Genomic DNA, 26,654 nt, shown 5'->3' with positions numbered 1-26,654 from the left:
GCGATGCTCCGTCTCCGATGGGCCGAGTTTCCGATGGCGCAGTTCACTTGTGCTTTTAAAAATCGTGAAACTGGTGTCATGACTGCAGAAGGAAATAGAGGGGGTACAGAAAGTGTCCAACATCACCATAGTTTGCTGACAGTTGTGCCGCTGGCTGGGGGTAGTAGCAGAGGGTGGCCAGGAGATGGGCTGTAGGGTCAGAGTGGACGGGCACAGAACACCATTGCTGCAGCTGGTAAGGCAGCCATACATCTGCACATGCCGCTAACAGCCCACTGTGAACACAGGTTTTATAGCTGTCTCCCCAGGCCACCCTCGTAGGTGCCCTCTGGTCCCAGCCGACAGATCAGCTGTATGGGCGCGCCCCACCACAAGCAGTGCCATCTTGTTGACTGCGATGGTGTGTGTGGGGAGTGAAGTGCGTACACGCAGCTGCAGTTTGACAGTCTCCCGAGTGTCAATCATGGACCCGGTAAATCCTGCCCCATTTTTCATTGGAATCGATTGTGTTCCACGGCGGGACCACCCCTCCACAATTACTGAATTGATCCAGGTTCGGTGCCAGTCGTGAAAGTCCACCAATTCTGCGTTGGTGTTAACACTTCAGGCAGGATTCTCAGTTTCCCGATGTCGATATCATAATTGGCGATCAGGTGGAGATTCTCTGTTTCCGACCGATTCGGGAACAGTGCCCGTTTTCAGATGCTCCATCCCATCCAAAACGATGTCATCGAGGAGCATGCCTCATGCCGTTGGGACGGCCTCAGGCCATTACCTGAAGGCCGTCCCCCAATGCTCTGCCCCCGACAGGCCAAGTTTCCGACAGCGCGGGACATCTGTGCTCTCAGTTTTTGTGAACCCGGTGTAGCGGCTGCGGACTGTGTCCAGCATCGCCACAATTGTGGGGTGGGAGGGAGCTATGCTGCTGGCCGGGGAGGCTTCGGTGGGTGTGGGGGGGTGGCCTGGGGTTAGCGAGGAGGTGTCCTGGGAGGACACTATCCGGCAGGTCGAGTCCGCATGCGTGGCCACGGATCCGGCAATTCTCCAGGTGTTTATATCGGGATGGCCGTCCATTTTATGTGGCGCGGCTGCTTGCCCCTCACTGGTCGGAGGATCGGTGCTGGGGCCTCGCCGATATTTTCATTATAAAACCAGACACTTCCTCCAGTCATAGCCTCAAAATCGGAGAATCCAGACCATAGTCTCAGAAATGGAGAATCCCACCCTCAATGTTTTAAAAGTTCCTTTAACCCTACTTCAAAACATTTTAAATAACTAGAAAGAGGAATTATAGAATAATTACCTAGAATATTCCAAATAGGTGTTTATCCATAGATTATAACTTTATAAACTAAAAAGATCAGTTGTTTAGAATTCAAGTATATCACTGTAAATATGCAATGTCAAACATATAAATTCAACTGGTTCTAATAGTTTGGTAGCTAATTTATGGCAAAATGACAGTTTGGTGCTCATTGTAATGAAAATTAAATATATTCCTGCTAACTTGTTAGTGAACTCGCAAGTGTAATAAACACAAGTATAAGTGCTTCTTCAAATTTCTATTTCTCATTTCAAAAGAAAGAAATTGACAGGCTGAATGAAACCATAAAAGCGGTGAAAGAGGAACTACAGGAGAAGATGTCCACCCATCAGACACTCGAATCCATGCTTGCTGCAGAGACTACACTTTGTAATGAACTACAGAAAGAATCTGAAGGTATGGTTTTAAGGCATCTAATTTGCATTTTGCATTAGGAAAGATAAAAGGAAAGCAATGTTCATAGAACATAGAACAGTACAGCACAGAACAGGCCCTTCGGCCCTCAATGTTGTGCCGAGCCATGATCACCCCACTTAAACCCACGTAACCCGCATACCCGTAACCCAACAATCCCCCCATTAACCTTACACTACGGGCAATTTAGCATGGCCAATCCACCTAACCCGCACATCTTTGGACTGTGGGAGGAAACCGGAGCACCCGGAGGAAACCCACGCACACACGGGGAGGACGTGCAGACTCCGCACAGACAGTGACCCAGCCGGGAATCGAACCTGGGACCCTGGAGCTGTGAAGCATTGATGCTAACCACCATGCTACCGTCAGAAATTTGAAGTGGGCCGCGGGGGTCACAACACCCAATGGAGTTTCCGATTGCAACTCTGCAGGACACCAGGAATCCACCCCCAGATGTCCATCTTCAGGTGCATGGTGTGCATGTAACTTCATCCCATATATGGTAGTGGTGGGAAATCTAGCTGCCAGAAAGTCTGACATCATCTGGGAAATTCACAACAATCGATCCACTTGAATGGAACCGATTATCTTCCAATGTCTTGTTTACAAGGCAGGCTCAGATTTGCCCCGGCTGTCTGTCTCTGCTCAGTATATCCTTGGATGTTCAAATTCCCATCAAGCCTGTCTGTGGACTGACTGTGAAATCTAAAAGATATCAGAGGACACCACCACATCAAGTAGTAAGCCTTCAATTTGCATGTGAATTTTACAAGTTAGTTGCCATGTATCTAAAGGTATGGAACAAAGACAGAAATATTTTCATGCCACGCTTTTTAGAAAGGCAGCCAGATTTTGCCTTTTTTGTCGTAGGGCAGCACAATAGCACAGTGTTTTGCACAGTTGCTTCACAGCTCCAGAGTCCCAGGTTCGATTCCCGGCTTGGGTCACTGTCTGTGTGGACTCTGCACGTTCTCCCGTGTCTGCGGGTTTCCTCCAGGTGCTCCGGTTTCCTCCCACAGTCCAAAGATGTGCAGTTAGGTGGATTGGCCATGCTAAATTGCCCTTAGTGTCCAAAAAGGTTGGGTGGGGTTACTGGGATAGGGTGCTCTTCCAAGGGCCGGTGCAGACTGGATGGGCCGAAAGGCTTCCTTCTGCACTGTAAATTATATGTTTCTATGATTTCACATTATACATAGCAAGGACAAAAAGTTGGTTATAGACAGACATTGAGAAATAATCATTATTATTGTCACAAGTGGGCTTACATTAACACTGCAATGAAGTTACTGTGAAAATCCTCTGTTTGCCACACTCGCCTGTTCAGGTACACGGAGGAACAATTCAGAATGTCCAATTCAATATGTCTTTTGGGTCATGGAGCCCAGACTCTTGAGTGCAGAATTTTGGACGGGCCTGGCTGTGTGACACCAATGAGGGATTTGGTGGTTGGGTTAGTGAGGGTTAAAGAGGAGCTGTGCTCTAGGTGGTGTACATTTAATGAACACCAACGGTGATTATTCCCCCACCCCCCCCAAACCCTCCCTTGTACCTGACAATAGCCATGTCATGAAAACTGTCAGGCAACCTACCTGGCCTTCACCTATCCCTGCTGCATGTAAAATAGTGATAGGGTCAGATTAATGCACTTTGTGGTCATTAATCAGCCACGTAAGGGCCTCAGTAGTCCTAAGGGTATGCAGGCTGTGTGAGATAGGAAAGGCTATTCACTTTATTTTGAGCTACCCTGACTTCAGATATGCTGGTGGGTGTTGTAAAATCCAACATTATGGTGTGGAATACTACAGCTGAAATCCTTTTCAGCAATGAACTCTGTGAAAATAATCACGCTGTGATTGATAAAATGCTGTATCAAAACCTTAGAAGTTCAACCAAACTGCAAGTTGACAACTGCACTGACATGGGTGGTTCATGCAAATAATGTTTTGAGGGTATAGTTCCTATCAATTGGTCAATGGGAGATCTACCAAAATGCCTTCCATGCTGGGTAACAGTCCTTTATAAAGTATGATAATTAGTTCCAAAGTTTTGGCACATTTGAAAACTTTGCGTGAAGGGAGAAGGGCTTTTAGCAAGGCTGAAGTCTCGAAAAGATTCTGAGAACTTCAATGCATTGTATAAAACCAGATTAGATAGACTTCAGCTTAGGAGATTTGGTGTATTACAAAAGAGAGGGTCTTAAGGAATGATACCCTGATTATGATAGTAAAACGTAATTACCAACAAGCATAAAACTGTTAAGATTCTTTCCTTATGGAAAGAATTGAGATTGATTGCAAAATCTGTGGATGAAAGAAAGCACTCAGTACTTCAAACTCATGTTGTTGTCATCAGGGTTCTGAGGAACAGAATATGATAGATCAAGGTTTGAATGGTAGTAAGGTGAGTGAGTGATGATGACAGGCAGGTTCATCCAAACCAATTGAATGGTGGGAAATTATGACATGGAACGGTAACAAACGTGAGATGTGCAGGAATGAATGTTGGCCAGGAAATGAAGTCCATGGACTAGCAGAATGGTATGAAAGAATAGAAATAATAAACTGCAATGAGAGTTCTAAAGTGAGTCTGAAAATGACTCTTGCATGAGAAAACAGTCATGTACTGAAAGAATCTCCAACCCTAGTGGGAGAGAGAGATTTTACTGTAGCAGTCCCAAAGAATGTCAGTGTGCAAGCAGAGACCACAGCTGAATAGATTAATTGGAGGTCATAGAAAAGTCTCACAAGACCAGAAGCATCTAAGTTTGGTGAATGCCAATACATTTGAAGTTAAGTTAATAAGAGAGGCAAGCCAAAAGGAATTTGATGAAAGGAATTTGAAGTTTATTCAGAAGTACCAGATAGTGGACAGCTATCCTTGTCACATAACTGGATTTATATTGAAACAGTCCTTCCACTTAAAAGGCTAAAACGAGGCTGGTTGCTTGGAGTTTGAGAGTGAGTGGGTGAGACAAATGTTGAAGTGATTCCTCCCACAGTGGGAAAAAGTTTTGGCTCTTTTGACCACATATTTATGGGAGTATAGATCGATTGGCATTCAAATTGTATTTCTGCCAGGTAAGAAGTTTCAGAAAGAGGTGTTTCTGAAGAGGAAAGCAATGATATGGGAAACTATGGAAACTTAAACAAATATGCCTGTGGCCTGAATGGTGCTTCGAGGGTGTAGTATTTTACAGTAATATCTTTTTTGGTGAAAATTGGCTGTGTTCAACTAAAAGCAGATCCTGTAATGTTGAATTGGTATCATAAAGGGAAACATTCAAGTATCTTTATTATACATGTTGATGAGTTCTAATGGAATTGTACAACAAAATTTGAGAAATGTGTAATTAATAGGTTTAAAGATGAATTTCACATTGGGAGTCAGGCTTCTAGGACTTGTAGATTTATTGGTTTAGAAATCAAGCAGTGTAGGTTTGGAGTAACTTTAAATCAGAAATTGTATTTAAAAACTGTTGTTCCCATCCCAGTGAATTGTGCTCGATCATCACAAAACGCTACACCTAAAGTTTCTTGGTCAGTTTAATTGGCTTTCCAAACAGACAAGGCTGGATGGTAATTTTGGTGCATTGGAATTAAGTACTGTGATGAAGCATGTTAAATTTGGGGATGTGTAGGGCAAATAAAACATTAAATATGGAGAAATGCATACTTAATTTTCCATCTTTGAGTGGCCCAAAGAAGATGCATTTTGTCATTTTTAGTGATGCTTCATATGTTAATCTTCCTAAATGCAGCAGTTTTTAAATTATTTTTGATAGGTGAAAATGGGAAATTTAGTTTTGTCTTTTAGACTGGAAATCTCAGGAAATAAAAGGGGTTGTTAAATACTCTTTCACCACAGAAACACCAGCTCTTATGGAGGTAGTAGATATGGGATTGTATTTGTCAATTATTTTGAGGGAAATTCTATAGAAGGGGAGTACTGAAGATAGTTTGCACATTGAATGTTACGTAGATAATCATTATTTGTGGGATAACATATGCTCTGCAAAATATGAGAGTGAAGAAAGATTATAGATTGGCGTTGCTGGATTGAAACAAATGTTGGAGAGAAAATAAATCACCAAGATAAAATAAGTTGATGCAGTTGTCAGCTGTTTAATTCAGTCACAAAAAGAAGTGCTTATACTGAGAAATTAATGGGGGTCTTGGAAGAGAGCTGTCACATAATTTAATACTTTGTACGGCATATGGAAAATAATATATTTTCTCTTTATTTTTTTAAATATTGTTTTTGCGTATTAACAATTACATTTTATTTAATGATGTGGAGATTCCGGCGTTGGACTGGGGTGAGCACAGTAAGAAGTCTTACAACACCAGGTTAAAGTCCAACAGGTTTGATTCAAACACGAGCTTTCGGAGCGCGACTCCTGAGGAAGGAGCCGCGCTCCGAAAGCTCGTGTTTGAATCAAACCTGTTGGACTTTAACCTGGTGTTGTAAGACTTCTTACTATTTTATTTAATGAAAAGGGAGCAAATCTATTCATTGTATAAATTGAAGTTAAGTACATATAGATGGAGGGCATTGATTGAATGGTTGCTTGAGCACATATAAAAAGAGATACTTATGGACACAGGAGTTGAGTGGAGTAAGCTTTACTTTGTGAATAAATCTATTCCAAATATAGATTGACTTTGGGGGCACCCTTCACTAGCTGACTATCGGGCATATTACAAAGAACAGTTAGGAATATGCAATAAATGCCAGTAATACCCACATCCCATGAACAATTTTAAAAATGCACTATTTTGAATTTTCTACTCCTCATTTTCCAGTCACATTCATTTTCATATTACCATAAATAAATTCTGCTGTGATCCAGTCCAATCTGGCAGTATTTCAATTTTCATAAGTGCAACTTTTTTCAGAAAACCATTTTGCTTTAAAGCTTACTCCTTGATATATTTAAGAGTGGTAACAGTGCAGTTTGAATAATAGAGATGAAAGTGGGTTTATCACAATAAATAAGCATTTAATCAAATTTTCAAGCCTTGAGTAACCCTAATTTAAAGAAAGGAAAATAAGTTTAGAAAGCACTTCACATGACTATTTGCTAGTTATATTGATGGGCAGTAGTCAGTTCCTTCATTTTATTTCACAGAAGGTATTCAAGATATGTGCTTATTAGTGGCCTTGCACCTAAAAAAAAACAAGTTTTATTTTTGCAGCCTCCTTGCAGGCTCGCAAGCAAGTGCAATTAGCAAAAAATTGACAATGGTGATTCATTTATCCTGGGGGTGTAGCCGGTTTTGAGAGTGGAGTTAGCTTCTCTTTTGAGGGGCTGGTTTAGCTCACCAGGCTAAATCGCTGGCTTTTAAAGCAGACCAAGCAGGCCAGCAGCACGGTTCGATTCCCGTACCAGCCTCCCCGGACAGGCGCCGGAATGTGGCGACTAGGGGCTTTTGACAGTAACTTCATTGAAGCCTACTCGTGACAATAAGTGATTTTCATTTTCATTTTCTTTTAAAATAATGCAGAAGACCGCAGGACCTTGAGTTGCACTGAATGTAATTTGCACTAAAATTCCTCCACTGAGTTTATCTTTTCAGGTGAGTTGTGCAGAAAAACAGGCACAACTGAACAGAAACTCTGAACAAAAACAGACCATGACTTAACTGAACAAATCAAGCTCCTGTAGTGTGTTAAGTATACATAATCAATTGATAAATGAAGAAAACCTACAGGATAGTTTATGTAACTTCCTTATTGTAAAGTTTACACAGTTTTTTTAGCATATAACTTGGTGAACAGACAAATGAATGATTTTGTTGAAAACTTATTATTCTTAATTTTGGAAAGGCAGCATGAAAAGTGTCCAGAGACTCTGCGTTAAGTATCTACTAACAGAACCAGAAAGCATGAGAGAATTAATTCATCACCAGCATATCTCCCATATGCTAACAGTCATATTGTACTGTGTAGGGAAAATACGATTTGAAAAATAACATTCCTGATTATGTCAGGTTAGACAGAAATTACATTTGTGTATCTATCCATTGCTTGAAATAAAGGTTTGATTCTAATCTTTAAACATTACCACGAAACAATTGACTTTGTTCATCTCTTTACAGAACAGAGAAAGGTGAAATATGAACTTGACAACACCATTGCTCAACTGAGGACAAAAATTGCAGTCCTTCTTTCATCTAAGGTAATATTCATATTACAATTGTAAATACTGGATGAGTGACATTCAAAACTTTCAATTAATTTAAACCTTTCACTGGTTATTGTAATGTTAATTGTGTGCCGACTTGCTTTTATGAGCATCCAAATTAAGATTATTTTCCTGGAATTTTACGGTAGTCTAGGACAGAGGTTTTCAATTGATGTGCGGGAACTGGGCCGCGGCCTGCTGCGCGAATGTTGCAGTGAATGCAGTACTTGAACGCCAAGGCCAGTGGCGGACTGGCCAGGGTGTCAGCTTGCCCGATGGCAATTGGGCCCCTGATGAAGTGGGCCCCCTATATCAAATAAAAATGCAATAAAGAAACAAACACAGACAACTGTTTTAGTAATAAAAAGGAATAAGAAAAAAAAGAGAACAGGACACAAATAAGCAGTGCATGAAAAGGAACGAAGCAGGGGAGGTAGTGGAAGGATGTGGAATAGGGGGGCCTGCGTCGGGCATAATTAAGGAAATTCCATGTTTTCAGCAAGAGTGTGAATTTAAAGATTAAGTTACAATTCGTGATTTGAGATGGTTGGCAACTTCAAAGGATATCAAGCAGTAGTCTTGGTTCAGCCAGTACATCGGTCCGGGGCCCAGAGAGCCAAGAAGGGGCCCGTGAATCTCTGAAGGGCCCTTAAAAATTATAATTAATTAGATAAATAAATCTCCAACTTCTTTCCTGAGATTTGTATTCTAACTTAATAAAATATAATTGTTTTTAAAAAGAGCAATACCAAATAAAAATGCAATAAAGAAACAAACAAATAATCACTCAGTGTATGAAGGAACGAAGCAGTGTTAAACAGATGTGAAAAGGAGTGGAGGGGGGGGGGGGGAGGCTGGTTCACCCGGGTCAGACATAGTTGGATATCCACGTTTTCAGCAAGTGTGTGTGAATTTAAAGATAAAGTTACAGTTCGTGATTTGAGATGGTCGGCAACTTGAAAGGATATCAAGCAGTACATAGGGTCGTGAGGTCACCGAAAAGGAGAAGCGGTACCTTTGACCGTGAACCATGAGGTCAAAGATATTGAAGTGATAAGCCATGATCGGTTAATCAAAGGGTTGCGACTTGTAACACTACACTGGTATCAAACTGGACATGTTAACTTTAGTCGTGGGACCATTCTTAATGTCTTACTATAGTCGGACCAAACTTCTAAGTTTCAACAGTTGTTTCAGTTGCTTGCTGGTGTGAACACTGGACAGTGGATTGTCTCCTCTTCTGAAGCTGCATAGGCCACAGTAGTATTGACTAATGAACATAGCCTATTGAAGTGTAAGTAAGTTATTTTATATTTTTTATCAAGTAGGGGTTTATCTGGCGTTCCTTCAAGTTATTCTTGCAATCATCAATATTCATTTTTCCCAATGTGGACTATTTTTAATTAAGTTTTTATTTCAAGAATATTACCCCTACCAGCATGGAAAAGAAAAAGCATAAATCTGGGTCACTAAAATGCAAAGAACAAAAAGAAGCAGAAAGGAAGGAATCAGCCAAGCGATGCAGGCCTATTACAGAGTTTATAATACCACAAGCACAATCCACATCAATATCCAGTTCTGCAACAAATAATCAAGAAGCAAGAAACAATGCTCATGGTGATGATGCAATGACATGAGAGTTACAAGAACAGAGAAGAGCTACTTTGAATGTAGAGACAAATACAAGTGCATCCATTACTAATCAACCCAGGCCCAATATTTCTTCTGGCTTTCTTGTTCCGGTATCTGTACTGCCTGTAGTTGCAACATCTGAACACATAGCTTCAACTAGTGACAGGGAATCAGATATTCCTTCAAGCATAAATGACTTGGTTTCTGAAGCACATCCTGTAAATGAACCTACGCAAGTAAATGAAAGATCAATTACTGGAATCTTCCAATATCCATCATGAGCAAAGCTAAAACAGTTTTTTGCTGAACATCCACTTCAGCCACTTGATGATCTGCCATTTGATGCTCGTTTGTATCAGAGGAAAATTATGAATGACTCAGTCCCAAGAAAATGGCTAACATATAACAAAGAAAATAGATGCTTATATTGTTCATACTGCTTAGCCTTTGAGTTTCCCAACACTTGTAATCCATCACCCGTTGTACGTGGCTTTAGTGACTACAGGCATATTAGCCAGAGCTTGACTTTACATGAATCGACAACAACACATGTCAGAAATGCTCAGCAATATATCAGTGTGGTTAATGATGGCACCTTACATAATTTTTTTGCAGCATCACTAATTAAAAGGAAAGAAGAAGTATTGAAGCAGAGAAGTATTGTCATGAGGATTATAGACATCATAAAGATGTTAGGCAAGCAAGCACTTCCTTTTCGAGGTCACAGAAATGAATCGGCCTACACTCTAGATAGTGAGGTTCTGAATCATGGCAATATTTTAGCTACAGTGCAGTTGATGGCAAAATATGACCCCATTATGGCAGCTCACATTTCTGCAGTGCAAAACAAGTCTAAACAAAGAATCAAACGATTAGAGCGACAAGGAAAGGCTCAAAGTAAAGGCCGTGGTGGACTTGTTATATACCTGAGTAAAACAACTATAAACATGCTAATCAAAATTATGAAGAATATGATACAAGAAAGAATTAGTCATGAAGTTTCTCAAGCAAAATATTATTCTATTCAGGTTGATTCAACACAAGATAATTCATCCATCGATCAGTTTAGCATTATTATTCGGTACGTGCTTAAAAGGTATTATCTGTGAGCGACTACTTTCAGTTGTGCCAAGTAATGATGGTACAGGACAGGGACTTTTTGATCTATTTATTGAAACATTACAGCATCTTAAAATTGACCCCCAAAAATCTTTATCTGATAGCACAGATGGCGCTGCAAGCTACCATGGCCAGTATAATGGTTTGCAAAGTAAAATTGCTGATGTGGCTGATCAACATGTTCATATATGGTGCTATGCCCATGTCTTGAATTTGGTGATAACTGAAACAACAAAATGTTGTGCGCCTGCAGTTTCTTTTTTCAATTTGCTCCAGAATATAGCAACTTTTGTGAAAGCATCATACAAGAGAATGGCTGTATGGATAGAAGTTGTTGGAAAACATCTAGGACAAGAAAAAATGAAACGATTAAAGCTAATTGGTGAGACCAGATGGTCAGGAAAATCCAATGCAGCAACAACTATATTTGGACGTTTTGATGATGCCGCTGCCAGTACTTTCGTAAATCTATTGACATGCTTATCAATGATACAAGATTCAGAAAAGTTTGATGCAAAAACAAAACATGAAGCAAATGTTTTACTTCAAAGTCTTCTAAAGTTTGAAACCATATACACAGCATTTACTTACTTGTATATATTTGAAACTACAATCCCGTTATCAAGTTATCTACAGACAAGTGGTTTAGATATGTTTACTGCATGGAGTTTGGTAGATTCAGCTACCACAAAGTTGAAGGAACAGCCAAGAACATTTGATAACGTTCACAGCAAGGCCTTGGAATTTGTAAATAAATGTAATGACAGGATTTCACAGATGAATATGGATGAAAATCAAACATTGGAAATTGATGCGTTGGAAACAGCATTGCCAGTTAAGAGGCAGAGGAAAGGGCAGCACGGTGGCCTAGTGGTTAGCACAACCGCCTCACGGCGCTGAGGTCCCAGGTTCGATCCCGGCTCTGGGTCACTGTCCGTGTGGAGTTTGCACGTTCTCCCCGTGTCTGCGTGGGTTTCGCCCCCACAACCCAAAAATGTGCAGAGTAGGTGGATTGGCCACGCTAAATTGCCCCTTAATTGGAAAAAATAATTGGCTAATCTAAATTTATAAAAAAAAAAGAGGCAGAGGAAGAAGAAAACAATGGCAGATGAGTTTATTGATGATGAAAGAAATTCCTCAGATTCTCTAGCTGATTTTCGAGTAAATGTGTTTAACCTAATAATGGATCGCATTGTCCAGTCACTAGAATCACGCTTTGTACAACACAAACAGTTGTATAAAGATTTGTCCTGCTTGGATCCAGCAAAGTTTAAAACTATTGCAGAGAAGGGCCTTGAAGATGAAGCATTGGAAGGTATTATTAAGCTGTTTCCACAAATCAGCAAAGATCAAGTAATATTGGAATTGTTTTCTTTTGCTTCAAACTTTGATGTATTAAAGCTATTGCTTAATGATGGTGAGAATATGGATTCCAGTTGCAACAATTGTAAAATGTGCAGCACTTGCCCATCGTGTGTACTAAAAATTCTGGCATCCAACAGACTTCATGACAAGGCATATGATAACCTTTATGAACTTTATAAAGTCATCTGCACACTATCAGTTACTCAAGTCCAATGTGAGAGGACATTTTCAAAGCTAAAGATCATAAAGACAAGGTTAAGAAATTTGCTGTCTGAGGAGAATTTGGAATCATACATGTTGCTATCTATTGAAAAGGAATTGTTAGATGAATTGGATGCAGAAGCAATTATTGGCAGATTCGCACAATCATCTAGCGAACACAATTTCTCTTAATATAGTGGACTGCATGCAATGCTCTATTGTGCTTATGAACTATCTGCTAATGCGTAAATTGTGCAGTAAACTATTTAAAAATATCAACCAATTACTTGAAATTTAGAAAAATAAATACAAAATTCAATTATAACATTCTGTATTTACATTTGGTATCTACTGCCAGTAATATGTACAGTACATGTACACTGTAATTACTAAGAAATACACATTTTTTCCACAAGAATTTTAATTGTACCCTTTTTTCCATATGTATTTTTTGAAAATTTTATTTATTCGTTATGAAAATTAAATGATAGCATTGTAGTTGTGGGTGGGCCCCTTTTGTCTCCTGGCAACCAATATTTTTAGACCCAGTCCGCCACGGGCCGAGGCACAATGGGCATATGCACAATGGGCATATGCTGTACCAATCAACTTCCAAATTCCACCATGATGCAGGCTCATTGGGCATACGCAGAGTTGTGAGGGTGTAATGCTGGTTGCTCGCTTTCTGTTTCCCTCCATTCTCCTCCACCTCCCCTCTAACACCCCCCCCAAACCCCTCCATGACTCCAGTTAACAGTGCGGAGGTTGATGAAAGGCTAGAACTGTATCTGGTTACTGCCATTCGCAACAGCTGGACTCGCTGTGGTTTTACATTGTAATCTTGTGAGTAACCTGCTAAAGATGGGACATGGAAAAGGTTTTTTTAGTTACACCCCTGAAACATCGGCTGGCATGGTGGCATAATAGTTAACACTGCTGCCTCATAGCGCAAGGGACCTGAAACCAATTCCGGCCTTGGGCGGCTGTCTGTGTGGAGTTTACACGTTCTCCCAGTGTCTGCGAGGGTTTCCTCTGGGAGCTCCAGTTTCCTCTCCCAGTCCAAAGATGTGCAGGTTAGGTGAATTGGCCATGATATTTTGCCCCTTGGAGTCAAAAAGGGTGGTGGGCTTACTGGTTATGGGGATAGGGTGGAGATATGGGCTTAAGTATGCTGCTCTTTCCAAGGCCTGGTGCAGACTTGATGGGCCGAATGGCCTCCTTCTAGGGACCCTTTGATTCTATAATGTTACCTGCCCATTGCACTCACCCAACCTCCGGCCATGGACATGTCCTGGGTGCTCGGATGTCGACTGCTCGTGTGTGGTGTTGCCTCCCATCGTGTTCAGGCACAGTGTCCAGGCATCACGGTCTGCCTGGCATGCTGGACAATGACTCCTGCATGCTACATGTCCTGCCCACCGGCGGGAATCCACGTGGGATGTGTGACGTGCTCACCTAGCCACGATAACCAATTCAGCAATCGTCTTCAAACACACGGCCAGAGGCCTCAGTATTTGGTGGGGATTATGGGTGGTCGGTTGGGTAGGGACAAGTGTTGCCCCCGACATAGGCCTGAAAAACCAGCCATGTCGCTAATCCAGACCCCCGATTTCAGGGGCTCCGAGTCCCTCCACGCTAATAGGATCAGTCTCCGGGCTACCAGGGAGGCAAAGGCCAAGACGTCAGCCTCTCTCGCCCCCTGGACTCCCAGGTCTTCCGACACTCCAAAGATCACCACCTCTGGACTCGGTGCCACCCTCATTTTTAGAACCGTTGACATGACATACACAAATCCCTGCCAGAATCTCCTAAGCTTCGGACATGCCCAGAATATGTGGACATGGTTTGCGGGCCCTCCCACACACCTCCCACACCTGTCCTCCACCTCAAAAAACCTGCTCAGCCGGACCACCGTCATGTGTGCCCGGTGGACCACCTTGAATTGTATCAGGCGGAGCCTGGCACAGGATGAGTACGTGTTGACTCTATTCAGAGCATCCTCCCACAGTCCTGCCTCTACCTCCTTACCCAGCACATCTTCCCACTTGCACTTTACCTCCCTATCTGGGTTCTCTCCCACTCCATTGAGCTCTTTATAAATTTCTGAGGCCTTTCCTCCCCCATCCCCATTTTTGAAACTACCTTATCCTGTATCCCCTGGGGCAGTAGAAGCAGAAAGGTTTTTGCCTTCGTACAAAGTCCCTCACCTGCAGATAACGAAATCCATTCCCACCTGGCAGTTCAAACTCCTCCAAATCCTCCAAACAAGAAAAACTCCCATCAATAAACAGATCCACCAGCCTCTCAATCCCTGCTTTTTTGCCATTCCTGAAACCCCCCAATCCAACCTCCCCAGCACAAACCGGTGGTTGTCACAGATTGGAGCCCACACTAACGCCCACTCCACTCCCATATGCTTCCGCTACTGCCCCCAAACTCTCAGAGCCGCCACCACCACCGGGATTGGGGAATATCGAGCCAGCGAGAATGGCAGAGGTTCCGTTACCAGTGCTCCTAAGCTTGTGCCCCTACATGACGCCGCCTCCACCCGCTCGCACATCGACCCTCCTCCGCATCCTGATCGTGGTGATATTTTCCTTCCAGTAGTAATTAATAAAGTTTGGTAGAGCCAACCCCACTCCCCCTTCGCTCCGCTCCAGTAGCACCTTCCTTACCCGCAGGGTTTTGCCTGCCCATACAAACCCAGAGATCACCGCATTAACCTGCTTTAAAAAGGCCTTTGGGATAAAAATAGGATGACACTGAAAAACAAACAAAAATCTCAGGAGAACCGTCATCTTTACGGTCTGTAACCTCCCCGCCAGTGACAACGGGAGCATGTCCCACCTCCAAAAGTCCTCCTTTATTTGCTCAACTAACCAAGCCAGATTTAAGTTTTGTAACTGCTCCCATCTCTGTGCCACCTGAATTCTGAAGAATCGAAAACTCCCACCACTTTACACGGCAACTCCCCTAGTCTCCTGTCCTGCCCCCTCGTCTGGATCACAAAGACCTCACTCTTGCCCATGTTCAATTTATACTCTGAGAACCGGCCAAATTCCCCTAAGCTCCACATAATCTTTCCCATCCCCCCCCTAACGGGTCATAAATATACAGAAGTAGATCGTCCGCACACAACGAGACCCTATGCTCCACCCCCCACACAAACCCTTCCAGTCCTTTGAAGCTCTCAGCGCCATAGCCAATGACTCTATAGCCAAGGCAAACAAAGTGGGGAGAGCGGACATCCTTGCTTTGTACACCGGCTTAGTCTAAAATAGTCCGAGCTCAATCGGTTTATCCGCACACTTGCCACCGGTGCCTGGTACAGCAACTGGACTCAAACCCTAACTGCCCACAGATACTTCCACACCACCCGGCCGAAGGCCTTCTCTGCATCCATAGTGACTACCTCCAGCTCCATCCTTTTAGGGGTATCTTGATGACATTCAAGAGCCTTCTAACGTTGGCTGTTAACTGTCTTCCTTTGCCAAATCTCGTCTGGTCTTCCCCTCTCATCCCTCGAGGGCAAAATCTTGGCCAGCAATTTGCCGTCTACATTCAGTAAGAAGATTGGACTGTATGACCCAGAAGATTGTTCTGGGTCCTTCCCCTGCTTCAGAATCAATGAGATCGAAGCCTGTGACATTGTTGGGGGAGGAGCACCCCACTCCCTAGCCTCATTAAATGCCCTCACCAGCAACGGACCCAGCACCCCAGAAAACTTCTTATAAAGTTCCACTGGGTATCCGTCCGGCCCCGAGGCCTTGCCCGACGCATAGCCTCCAATCCCGCCACTTCAACGAGCCCGATCTGGGCTCCCAGACCCTCCACAAACCCTTCCTCCACCTTCGGAATCTCCAAACCCTCCAAGAATTGCCTCATCCCCTCCACCTCAGCTGGGGGCTCCGACTCATACAGCCGATTGTAAAATTCCTTGAACACCCCATTCACCCCCGCCGGGTCCAAGATCGTGTACCCCCTCTATCATTCACTCCTCCTATCTCCCTAGCCGCCTCCCATTTCCTGAGCTGGTGTGCTAACATCCTACTGGCCTTCTCCCCATATTCATAAACCGCCCTCTCGCCTCCCTCAACTACCCCACTGCCTTCCCTGTGAAAACTCGGATCTATAACCGAATTAAAGCCCTCCCCCACCAATAATCAGCCTATGTGAGTCCAAGTCCGGAATCTTCCCCAACACCCGCCTCATGAACGCCGCATCGTCCAAGTTTGGCGCATAAATGTTCACCAGCACCACCGGCATCCCCTCCAGCTTCTCACTCGCCATAACGTGTCTACACCCCCCCCCCCCCACCTCCCGAGTCCCCCACTATGCTCCCTACTTCAAATGACACCCGCATGTTGATCAAGAGCTCTATCCCCTAGTTTTAGAGTCTAGCCCTGAATGAAATACCTGCCCAACCCACCCCTTCTTCAGCCTAGTCTGATCACACCCTCAGGTGTGTCTTCTGTAGCATTGCCACATCCGCCTTTGAACTCTTCAGATGTGCGAACATGTGGGCCCTCTTGACTGGCCCATTCAGCCCTTTCACGTTCCATGTGATCAGCCTATGTGGGGCACCCGCCAGCCCCCCCCTGCTGATCAACCATAATCCTTCTTAGGCCAGCCTTCAGCCCGCTTCCTGCGCCTCTTCAGGCCCGCCCTCAGGCACCCACCGACATCGACCCCCAATCTGTCTCCAAGCGCCAGTCCCTCCCTTCCCCCCATAACAAAATAACAATCCCAACCCCCCTCAACAAACTTAACACCTGCTCGCCCCCCACTGCCTGTCCGTGAGCTAGCACGCCCAAAAGCCTGGTAACCCCCGCCCATGGCGCCAAACATCCTACCCCCCACTGATCTCCCTCTTCTCCGCTCAAACATACATATGCAAACATTACAATCCCCAATAAACACAAAGAAGATAATTCCACTCACCATCCACAATTAAGAACAAAGCTAACCCGTATACAAAACTGAGCAACAGCACCAAACTTAGTGCTAAACAATACATACAAAACCCAAAGAAAAAAAAAATTTAGCAGCAGATCAAGAACACAACTACTCGTCCCCAAATTCAATGTCCTCCATAATCTGCCAGTCCCCTGTCCTCTACAAAGTTCATCGCCTCATCTGGCAGTCCAAAGTAAAATTCCTGGCCCTCATAAGTGACCCACAAGTGCTGGGTACAGAATACCAAACTTCATCCCCTTCTTAAAAAGAGGGCAGATTTCACTTTGTTAAAACTTACCCTTCTTTTGGCCAGTTCCGCACCCAGGTCCTGATAGCTACGCAGTTTGTTCCCTTCCCATAAGCAGCTCCTCTTCTGCCTAGCCCACCTCAAGATCTGTTCATTGTCTAGAACCAGTGCATTCGTACCACCATCGCCCCTGGTGGCTCATTCCTCAGCTCATTCCTCATAAGTGCTCTGTGCACCGTGTCCACCTCCAAAAGTCGAGCAAATGCATCCTCCCCCAGCAGCTTCTCAAACATATGCGCCACATATGCACCTGCGTCTGATCCCTCGCTGCCTTCCGGCAAGCCAATGATCCTCAGGTTCCATCTGTGCAATGTGTTCTCCAGATTCTCCACTTTATCTTGCAGCCTCATTTGGTGGTCCTTCATCTGCCCCATTTCCACCGCCATCACGGCTAGCTGGTCGTCGTGCTCTACCCCTTCTCCTCTACTTCACCAGTCTCCTATTTTGTCAATCAAATACACCGAAAATTAGAGAAAAATGTCCAAAAGGTCCACCACAAGCGGGAGCTACCAAATATGCGACCACTCACTCCATGGCCGCCACCGGAAGACGTCCCTGGGCTTTTTGCCTCTGACTGAAGATGGCTAATCACCTCCTTGGCTCGCTGCCCTTCCACCAGATTCATGTTTTTAAAAATGGTACTAATTGGAGACAGTGTGATCACTTGCTCGGGAGGCCGCTGGATCACGGGAGGCCGTTGCATGTGGGGTGGCTCCCATTAATTGTATTGAAATAGGGATTACATGGTGACTATTGGCTTCCCGGCATGCAATGGTGGGATCCGTTTCGCCACCGGCAGCGGGCAGGTTGCGTCACTAATTGTTTGGTGCCTTACACAGTTCGTGATTTTGGCCTCTCCCGCCATTCAAAAAGAGGGACAGTGCAGGGTACAGTGACTGAGGAGAGCTCAGTGAATAGACCCAGTAATACTAAAAGGAATAAAACGGAAGTATAAACATAAATGGAAAGCAATGCAGCAGGTTATTACATGAGGATCTGGGCTCAACGATAAGGATAATTAGGAGATTGCAACAGAAACCTACTAAAAAAGCTATAAAGTGTAAGATAGATTATGAGAGTAAACTTGCTCAGAATATAAAAACAGATAGTAAGAGTTTCTACAAATATATAAAACAAAAAAAAGAGTGGCTAAGGTAAATATTGGTCCTTTAGAGGATGAGAATGGAGATTTAATAATGGGAGATGAGGAAATGGCTGAGGAACAGAACAGGTTTTTTGGGTCGGTCTTCACAGTGGAAGACACAAATAACATGCCCGTGACTGATGGAAATGAGGCTATGACAGGTGAGGACCTTGAGACGATTGTTATCACTAAGGAGGTAGTGATGGGCAAGCTGATGGGGCTAAAAGTAGACAAGTCTCCTGGCCCTAATGAAATGCATCCCAGAGTACTAAAAGAGATGACTAGGGAAATTGCAGATGCACTAGTGATAATTTACGAAAATTCACTAGACTCTGGGGTGGTCCCGGCGGATTGGAAATTATCAAACGTGACACCACTGTATAAAAAAGGAGTTAGGCAGAAAGCGGGTAATTATAGGCCAGTTAGCTTAACTTTAGTAGTAGGGAAGATACTGGAATCTATCATCAAGGAAGAAATAGCGAGGTATCTGGATGGAAATTGTCCTTTTGGACAGACGCAGCATAGGTTCATGAAGGGCAGGTCATGCCTAACTAATTTAGTGAAATTTTTTGAGGACATTACCAGTGCGGTAGACAATGGGCAACCAATAGATGTGATATATCTGGATTTTCAGAAAGCTTTTGACAAGGTGCCACACAAAAGGTTGCTGCATAAGATAAAGATGCATGGCATTAAGGGTAAAGTAGTTGCATGGATAGAGGATTGGTTAATTAATAGAAAGCAAAGAGTGGGGATTAATGGGTGTTTCTCTGGTTGGCAATCGTATCTAGTGGTGTCCCTCAGGGATCAATGTTGGGCCCACAACTGTTCATAATTTACATAGATGATTTGGAGTTGGGGACCAAGTGCAATGTGTCCAAGTTTGCAGATGACACTAAGATGAGTGGTAAAGCAAAAAGTGCAGAGGATACTGGAGGTCTGCAGAGGGATTTGGATAGTTTAAGTAAATGAACTAGGGTCTGGCAGATGGAATACAATGTTGACAAACGTGAGGTTATCCATTTTGGTAGGAATAGCAAAAGGGATTATTATTTAAATGATAAAATATTAAAACAAGCTGCTGTGTAGAAGGACCTGGGTGTCCTCGTGCATGAGTCGCAAAAAGTTGGTTTGCAGGTGATTAAGACGGCGAATGGAGTTTTGACTTTCATTGCTAGAGGGATGCAGTTTAAGACTAGGGAGGTTATGCTGCAACTGTATAAGGTGTTAGTGAGGCCATGCCTGGAGTATTGTGTTCAGTTTTGGTCTCCTTACCTGAGAAAGGACATACTGGCGCTGCAAGGTGTGAAGAGGAGATTCACCAGGTTAATCCCAGAGTTGAGGGGGTTGGATTACGAGGAGAGGTTGAGTAGACTGGGACTGTACTTGGAATTTAGAAGGATGCGGGGGATCTTATAGAAACATATAAAATTATGAAGGGAATAGATAGGATAGATGCGGGCTGGTTGTTTCCACTGGCGGGTGAACGCAGAACTAGGGGGCATAGCCTCAAAATAAGGAGAAGGGTTGTGAATCTATGGAATTCCCTGCCCAGTGAAGCAGTTGAGGCTCCTTCATTAAATGTTTTCAAGATAAAGATAGATAGTTTTTTGAAGAATAAAGGAATAAAAGGTTATGGTGTTCAGGCTGGAAAGTGGAGCTGAGTCCACAAAAGATCAGCCATGATCTAATTGAATGGTGGAGCAGGCTCGAAGGGCCAGATGGCCTACTCCTGCTCCTAGTTCTTATGCTTTGTAAAACTTAGTGCTTTTTAGGCCTTATAAGGTTTTGCCTTAGAGAACTTTGAGCATTTTACGTAACAGAAGAGAATTTCAGTGGTAACAAAAATTAACTAATAAAAGAAAATTTTAAAATATGAATCATTTAATGAACAGCGAATGAGAAAGTGGATATCATTTAAAATCATTCAACCTTTATTCAGGGTCAACTGTTTAGTCACTATGTGGTTAAATAGGTTATAGCAGTTCAAGAAGGCAACTCACTACCACCTTCTGAAGGGCAACTAGGGATGGGCAATAAATGCTGGCCTAACCAGCGACACCCACACCCCATAAATGAATTTAAAACATTTTTAAAAATTTACTTGGAAAATAATGGCAAGTTCATGGTACTAACCATTGTTTGTGAGTCAAACAAAACTGAGCAATTTGTGTCAAGGAAGGGAAATGCTATCTGTTCCAAATCACTTGTTTCTGGTCCAGTTGTGGTGCTCCGCCTTTAGCCTTGTCAAAAAAAATCATGTCATCCGCAGCTGTGTCATTAAATTGCTTGATTTACACTGTTGGGATGTATTAAGCTATCACCCATTGAAGGCTGCTAATTTGTTTTGGTTGGCCCTGTTAATGACAAAATGTATTCTGATAACGCCATTCAAATTTTGGAAAGCCAGAAAAGGAACATTTGAACTTCTACACTCCTGCACATAGCAAATTATGCCTAGAGGTTTATTAGTTTCAATTGATCTATTGTTCTTCAATGACTTTAACCCTATTTCTTCTTCCTTTTTATAAATAAACTTGGGAGTACCCAATTTCTTTTCCAATTAAGGGGCAATTTAGCATGGCCAATCCACCTAACCTGCACATCTTTGGGTTATGGGGGTGAAACCCATGCAGACACGGGAGAATGTGCAAACTCTACACAAACAGTGACTCGGGGCTGGGATCGAACCCGGGTCCTCAGAGTTGTAAGCAGCAGTGCTAATCACTGCCCCACCATGCCGCCCCCATTTCTTTTTCCATTGTTCACTTGCAATTATTTGATTTGTAATGGAAATAAATCATTAAACATTATTGCCCATCCATAATTGCCTTTGAGAAGGTGATGGTGAGCTGCCTTCTTGAACCACTGCAATCCATGTGGCATAGGTACACCCACAGTGCTGTTAGGGAGAGGGTTCCAGGATTTTGACCCAGTGACAATGAAGGGATGGCATATGATTTGGAGGAACTTACAGGTGCCAGTGTTCCCATGCAGCTGCTGCCTTTGTCCTTCTAGATAATAGTGGTCATGGGTTTGGAAGGTGTTTTCCAAGGTGATTTTCCTGCAGTATATCTTGTAGATGTTACACACTGTTGTCACTGTGTTTCGGTGGTGAACATTTGTGGATGGGGTGCTAAGCCAGCTGGTTTGTCCAACCATTTTCCTTAGTGCCAGGTATGCTGATTCCCAATGACTCAAATTTTGCTGGGCCCCTTGGTATCATACCCTTATCAAATGTTGCCTTGACGTCAAGGGCAATCACTCTCACCTCTGGAATCCAGCACTTTTGCCCAAGGTTGAAACCAGGCTGTACCGAGGTCAGGTCTGAGTGCTCCTGGCAGATTCCAAACTGAACATCAGTGAGTAGATTAGTGCTAAGCAAATGCCACTTGACAGCACTGTTGATGACCCCTTCCACCACTTTACTGGCGATTAAGAGTAGACTGATAGGGCAGTAATTGGCTGGATTGGATTTGTCCTTTATTTTGAGTGCAGGGCATACCTGAGCAATTTTCCACTGGGTAGATGCCAGTGTTGCAGCTGTACATGACAACATTCCGGCAACAGTGCTGTTTGGTTAGCAGTGCAGCAGGTTCTGGAGCACAAGCCTTCAGTACTGTTGCCGGAATATTGTCAGGTCCCATAATCTTTGCAGTGCTTTCAGCCACTTCATGATATCTCATGGAGTAAATTGAATTGGCTGAAAACTGGCAATAGATACTGAGGAACTCCGGAGGAGGCAGAGATGGATCATCCACTAGGTACTTATGGCTGAAGATTGTTGCAGATGCTTCAGCTTTATCTTTTGCACTAATGTGTTGGTGTCCCCCATCATTGACGATGGGGATATTTGTGGACCCTCTTCCTTCACCAAGTTGTTTAATAACTGGAAGTGGTAGGATTGGTTGTGGGATCACTTAGTTGTCTATCACATATTGCTTACCCTATTTGGCATGCAAGCAATCATGTATTATAGTTTCACCAAGTTCATGCCTACTTTTTATCTATGCCTAATGCTGCTACTGGCCTCCTGCACTTCATTGAACTCCTCATTTAGTGTGCCGCTCCATGTTGTTTTCAATTTGTACTCCTGGCAACAGGCCACAAGATATCTTCCAGCAATTTCTGGGCCATTACATGTTGTGAAGTGATTTTATTTGTGTGGTTGAAAAGTAGCAAGATTATCAATACCATATTAGATGTATTCATACATTAATTGTATTGATTTTTTTTGCCAGTCGGGAACAAAAGCTTTGTTGTCTGCAATACGGAACAGCCTCTATCACCAAGTTATAAATACTGTAGAGCAACTAAAATCGATGGAAGCAGATATTTATGAGGCAAGTAGAAGACTTGAACATGTTGAGATAGAAAACTGCAAACTGAAATTGGTGAGTAAAGAGCTATTTAGTGATGCAATGTTTGCCATAGACAAATAACTATACATATGCACATTTTACACATAGTTCTAACATATACACAGCTGAATTTCTTCAGATGCCAAGGAAAAAAATATTCCTATATGACATTGTAAAATAAACCATATTCATTTGAATTTCAAGTAACAGCATGAGGAAGAGGTTGCAAGATCTGCTATTCTGGTCAGATATTTATGGGGCACTGGAGTTGAAACCAGTGTTTTAAGAACAAATTGGACTAGGGTTCCTGTTTCTAATCACAATCAGTGAGTCACCTGGGAAAACGTACAGAACTTGGCTCAGTTGTGATTATACTGAAGAAAAAACACTTTAACAATGGTGTACTCTAATTAACTCTTTCATTGGCAGTGCAACTTCCATCTGGTGAAGACTATTGCCTCATTCAATGAACAGGAAGAAAAGCAAAACGCAGCAAAGAAACAACAGGATGCAGAACTCCAAATCATTTATGGTACATATCTGGGAAAGCATATGCTGGAATGGTTTGGTTCCAATGCTTAAAAATGAAGTCATTACCTCTTAATTATTGAAGCTTACAGACAGCTCACATTCTTAAATATTTCTCCCACAAATTAATAACTATGGTGCAAACTTTGATATTAAAATTAGGTACTTTGGATGTAAATAATTTCAATAATGAAATAAAATATGTTAAATTTCTATTTATATCCAAAGCATATTATGTAAAGCATATAAATCAAGCCTCTTGTCAACTATATTTGACTAGATTTCAGATTTGGGTCAGCACGGTAGCATTGTGGATAGCACAATTGCTTCACAGCTCCAGGGTCCAAGGTTCGATTCCGGCTTGCGTCACTGTCTGTGTGGAGTTTGCACATCCTCCCCATGTGTGCGTGGGTTTCCTCCCACAGTCCAAAGATGTGCAGGTTAGGTGGATTGGCCATGATAAATTGCCCTTAGTGTCCAAAATTGCCCTTAGTGTTGGGTGGGGTTACTGGGTTATGGGGATAGGGTCGAGGTGTTGACCTTGGGCAAGGTGCTCTTTCCAAGAGCCGGTGCAGACTCGATGGGCCGAATGGCCTCCTTCTGCACTGTAAATTCCATGATAAAAATTAAGAAAACATTTTCATTTGGATTTATGAATTATATAACATGGTGTTTTATAAATTAAATGCACCAGTTTTTGCTAGCACTGGTTTCTTTACTTATATATGCATATGTTACTGACATTTCACACAACAGTCATGCACAATTTAATCTACACTTCAGTGTATATTAAGCATTGCAGCTCAGCACACTTGCATGCACTGACCTGCTTCAAAAGCTTTTAAAAATTATTTATTTGTGATTGAACAAAAATACTATCAACCAATGTTATACTAAAACTTACTTTATTCTTTTTTTTAAGGTAACCTTCTCAAAAGCTGGGCATTGGATAATCGTGTTCTAAAGGTACCTAGTTACAAATGTTTATTTTTACATATATCGATTGTGTACTTAACGTAAATATCACAAAGACGTAGAATTCACAAATGGTGTCATTTCATGCCGCTTTTGCAGGAATATGAAGCATGTGAACAGAGTGTACTGGATGTCATAAATGATGTGCTAAAGAAAATCCACTACAGAAAACGGAAGACTGGCAGCATTCGTGATCACCTGAAGGAGTGTTTAAGTAAAATGCAGTCCTTTGTGGGAACAACTTCTTCTATTGGTAGGCCAGAGATCGGTTTTGATTAAAATTACTTTTAGTTAGATTAAACATATTTTGAATTTTATTTTATTTTGTCTTTTGAATCACAGAAGAAAGCAGGGAAAAATGCATGGAACAAACTAAATCGCTTCAATGACATTTTATTATGTGGGGGTAAGAACACATTGTTATTAACGACATTTCAATTGGAATACCATGGCCTGAATTTTCACTCCTGGTCAAGAGTTCAGAGTCAAGACAATTCCAGTTCTGCAAACGCGACCCGTTAAAAAAATGTCCAGAACTGTGATAATGAAAAGTTGTGACAACAGTCATGCAGCACTAATTCTGTAATAGTCTCCAAGCAGAGTGGAAAAGCAAGCATAGACTTTTTAAAAAACACAAACTTTTTTCAGATGTTAAAAGGGCAGCTGTTTAAATGCCTTGACAGTTCCCTCTCACAGCTCTCTTGACAGATCCAATAAGTTTATGCCCTTTTTTTCTCCACACAAGTCTATTTTTAACTAACAGAAAGTGTAAGCTTACCTCCCCTAAAGGTGCCTGGGGATCATATCCAATAGGTTACCTTATGAGCGACACGGTGGCACAGTGGTTATCATTGCTGCCTCACAGCGCCAGGGACCATGTTGAATTCCAGCCTTGTCTGTGTGGAGTTTGCAAGTTCTTTCCGTATCTGTGTGGTTTTCCTCCAGGTGCCCTGTTTCTTTCCACAGTCCAAAGATGTGCAGGTTAGTTGGATTGGCTATGCTAAATATTGCCCCTCAGTGTCCAAAGATGTGCCGGTTAGGTTGGGTTACGGGGATAGGTCAGGGGAGTGGGCCGTGGTAGATCTTTCGGAATGCTCTTTTGGAGGGTCGGAGCAGATTTAATGCGCCAAATGGCCTCCTTCTGCACTCTAGGGATTCTACGGCTCTTAGACAGACCTCTCAGACCCGAGATTTTGAAATATATTTAGTTACTTTAACTGTACATAGTAAGCCTCTACTCCCAAACATTTAGTCACCAAGTTCTCTGAAAAATATACTTACTAGATTTTGTTTGTGTTCACCAGGCAGTCCAAAAGAAACAGGTAGATGGTGTAGAAGTCCCCTGGGGTCCCGCTCAAAAATCCGTTTTGGAAGCAGGTGCTGGTTCCTCAGAGGAGTGAAGTCAGAGACAGGTTTGTGGCACCATGGGTGGTTCGGCTGTACAGGAGGGGAGGATGTAGAAGGGAGCAGCAATAGTGATAGGGGATTCATTAGTGAGGGGAACAGACAGGCGTTTCTGTGGCCGTAGACATGACTCCAGAATGGCATATTGACTCCTGGTGCTAGGGCCAAAGATGTCAAAGTGACTGCAGAACAATTTTTTGGGGCAGGATAAAAAGCCAACGGTCGTAGTCCACATTGGTACAAAGGATTTAGAAAGGAAGGAGAATGGGGTCCTGCAATCAGAATTTAGGGAGCTAGGCGGGACCTCAAATATAGTAATTTCTGGATTACTCCCAGTTCTACATGAAAGTGAATACAGAAATAGGATAGGGCAGATGAATACATGGCTGGAGGGATGACGCAAGTGGAGGGCTTTAGATTCCTGGGACACTTGGCCTAGTTCTGAGGAAAATGGCACCTGTACAAACTGGACAGATTGTACCTGAAACAGTTCCTTGTAGGCATTTTGATACTCCTGTCGGGAGGGCTTTAAGCCAACCGAGCAGGGGTTTGGGAACCAAGAAGTATTAAAGGGGAATACCAGGATACACAAAATACTGAGACAGACAGAAAGCACTGATGTAGAGAATAGTAACTTAATAAGTGAAGTTGGAAGTAGAGGAGAAAGTAAAGACATCGAAATCAGGGTTACTGTGCATGTATTTGTGAATGCATTAAGTATAGTAAATAAGATTGGG

The 26,654-nt window shown here is 42.8% G+C and overlaps 1 protein-coding gene across 2 annotated transcripts in view; it reads left to right on the top strand.

Moving 5' to 3' along the window:
* ccdc175 (coiled-coil domain containing 175) overlaps positions 1 to 26,654 on the top strand; it is a 191,839-nt gene that overhangs the window by 159,849 nt on the left and 5,336 nt on the right. For both annotated transcript variants that reach the window (XM_038780307.1, XM_038780313.1), the window contains exons 13-19: positions 1,582 to 1,720; positions 7,840 to 7,919; positions 22,891 to 23,043; positions 23,440 to 23,542; positions 24,461 to 24,504; positions 24,613 to 24,766; positions 24,856 to 24,919. In XM_038780307.1, the coding sequence (XP_038636235.1) occupies positions 1,582 to 1,720; positions 7,840 to 7,919; positions 22,891 to 23,043; positions 23,440 to 23,542; positions 24,461 to 24,504; positions 24,613 to 24,766; positions 24,856 to 24,902 (720 nt within the window). In that variant the 3' untranslated portion in view covers positions 24,903 to 24,919. The remainder of the gene's footprint in view (positions 1 to 1,581; positions 1,721 to 7,839; positions 7,920 to 22,890; positions 23,044 to 23,439; positions 23,543 to 24,460; positions 24,505 to 24,612; positions 24,767 to 24,855; positions 24,920 to 26,654) is intronic.

This window comes from Scyliorhinus canicula, chromosome 2 (genome assembly GCF_902713615.1).
Source record: "Scyliorhinus canicula chromosome 2, sScyCan1.1, whole genome shotgun sequence".
NCBI lineage: Eukaryota > Metazoa > Chordata > Chondrichthyes > Carcharhiniformes > Scyliorhinidae > Scyliorhinus > Scyliorhinus canicula.
The sequence above is the reverse complement of the archived record's forward strand: the minus strand, read 5'-3'. Positions and strand labels throughout refer to the sequence as shown.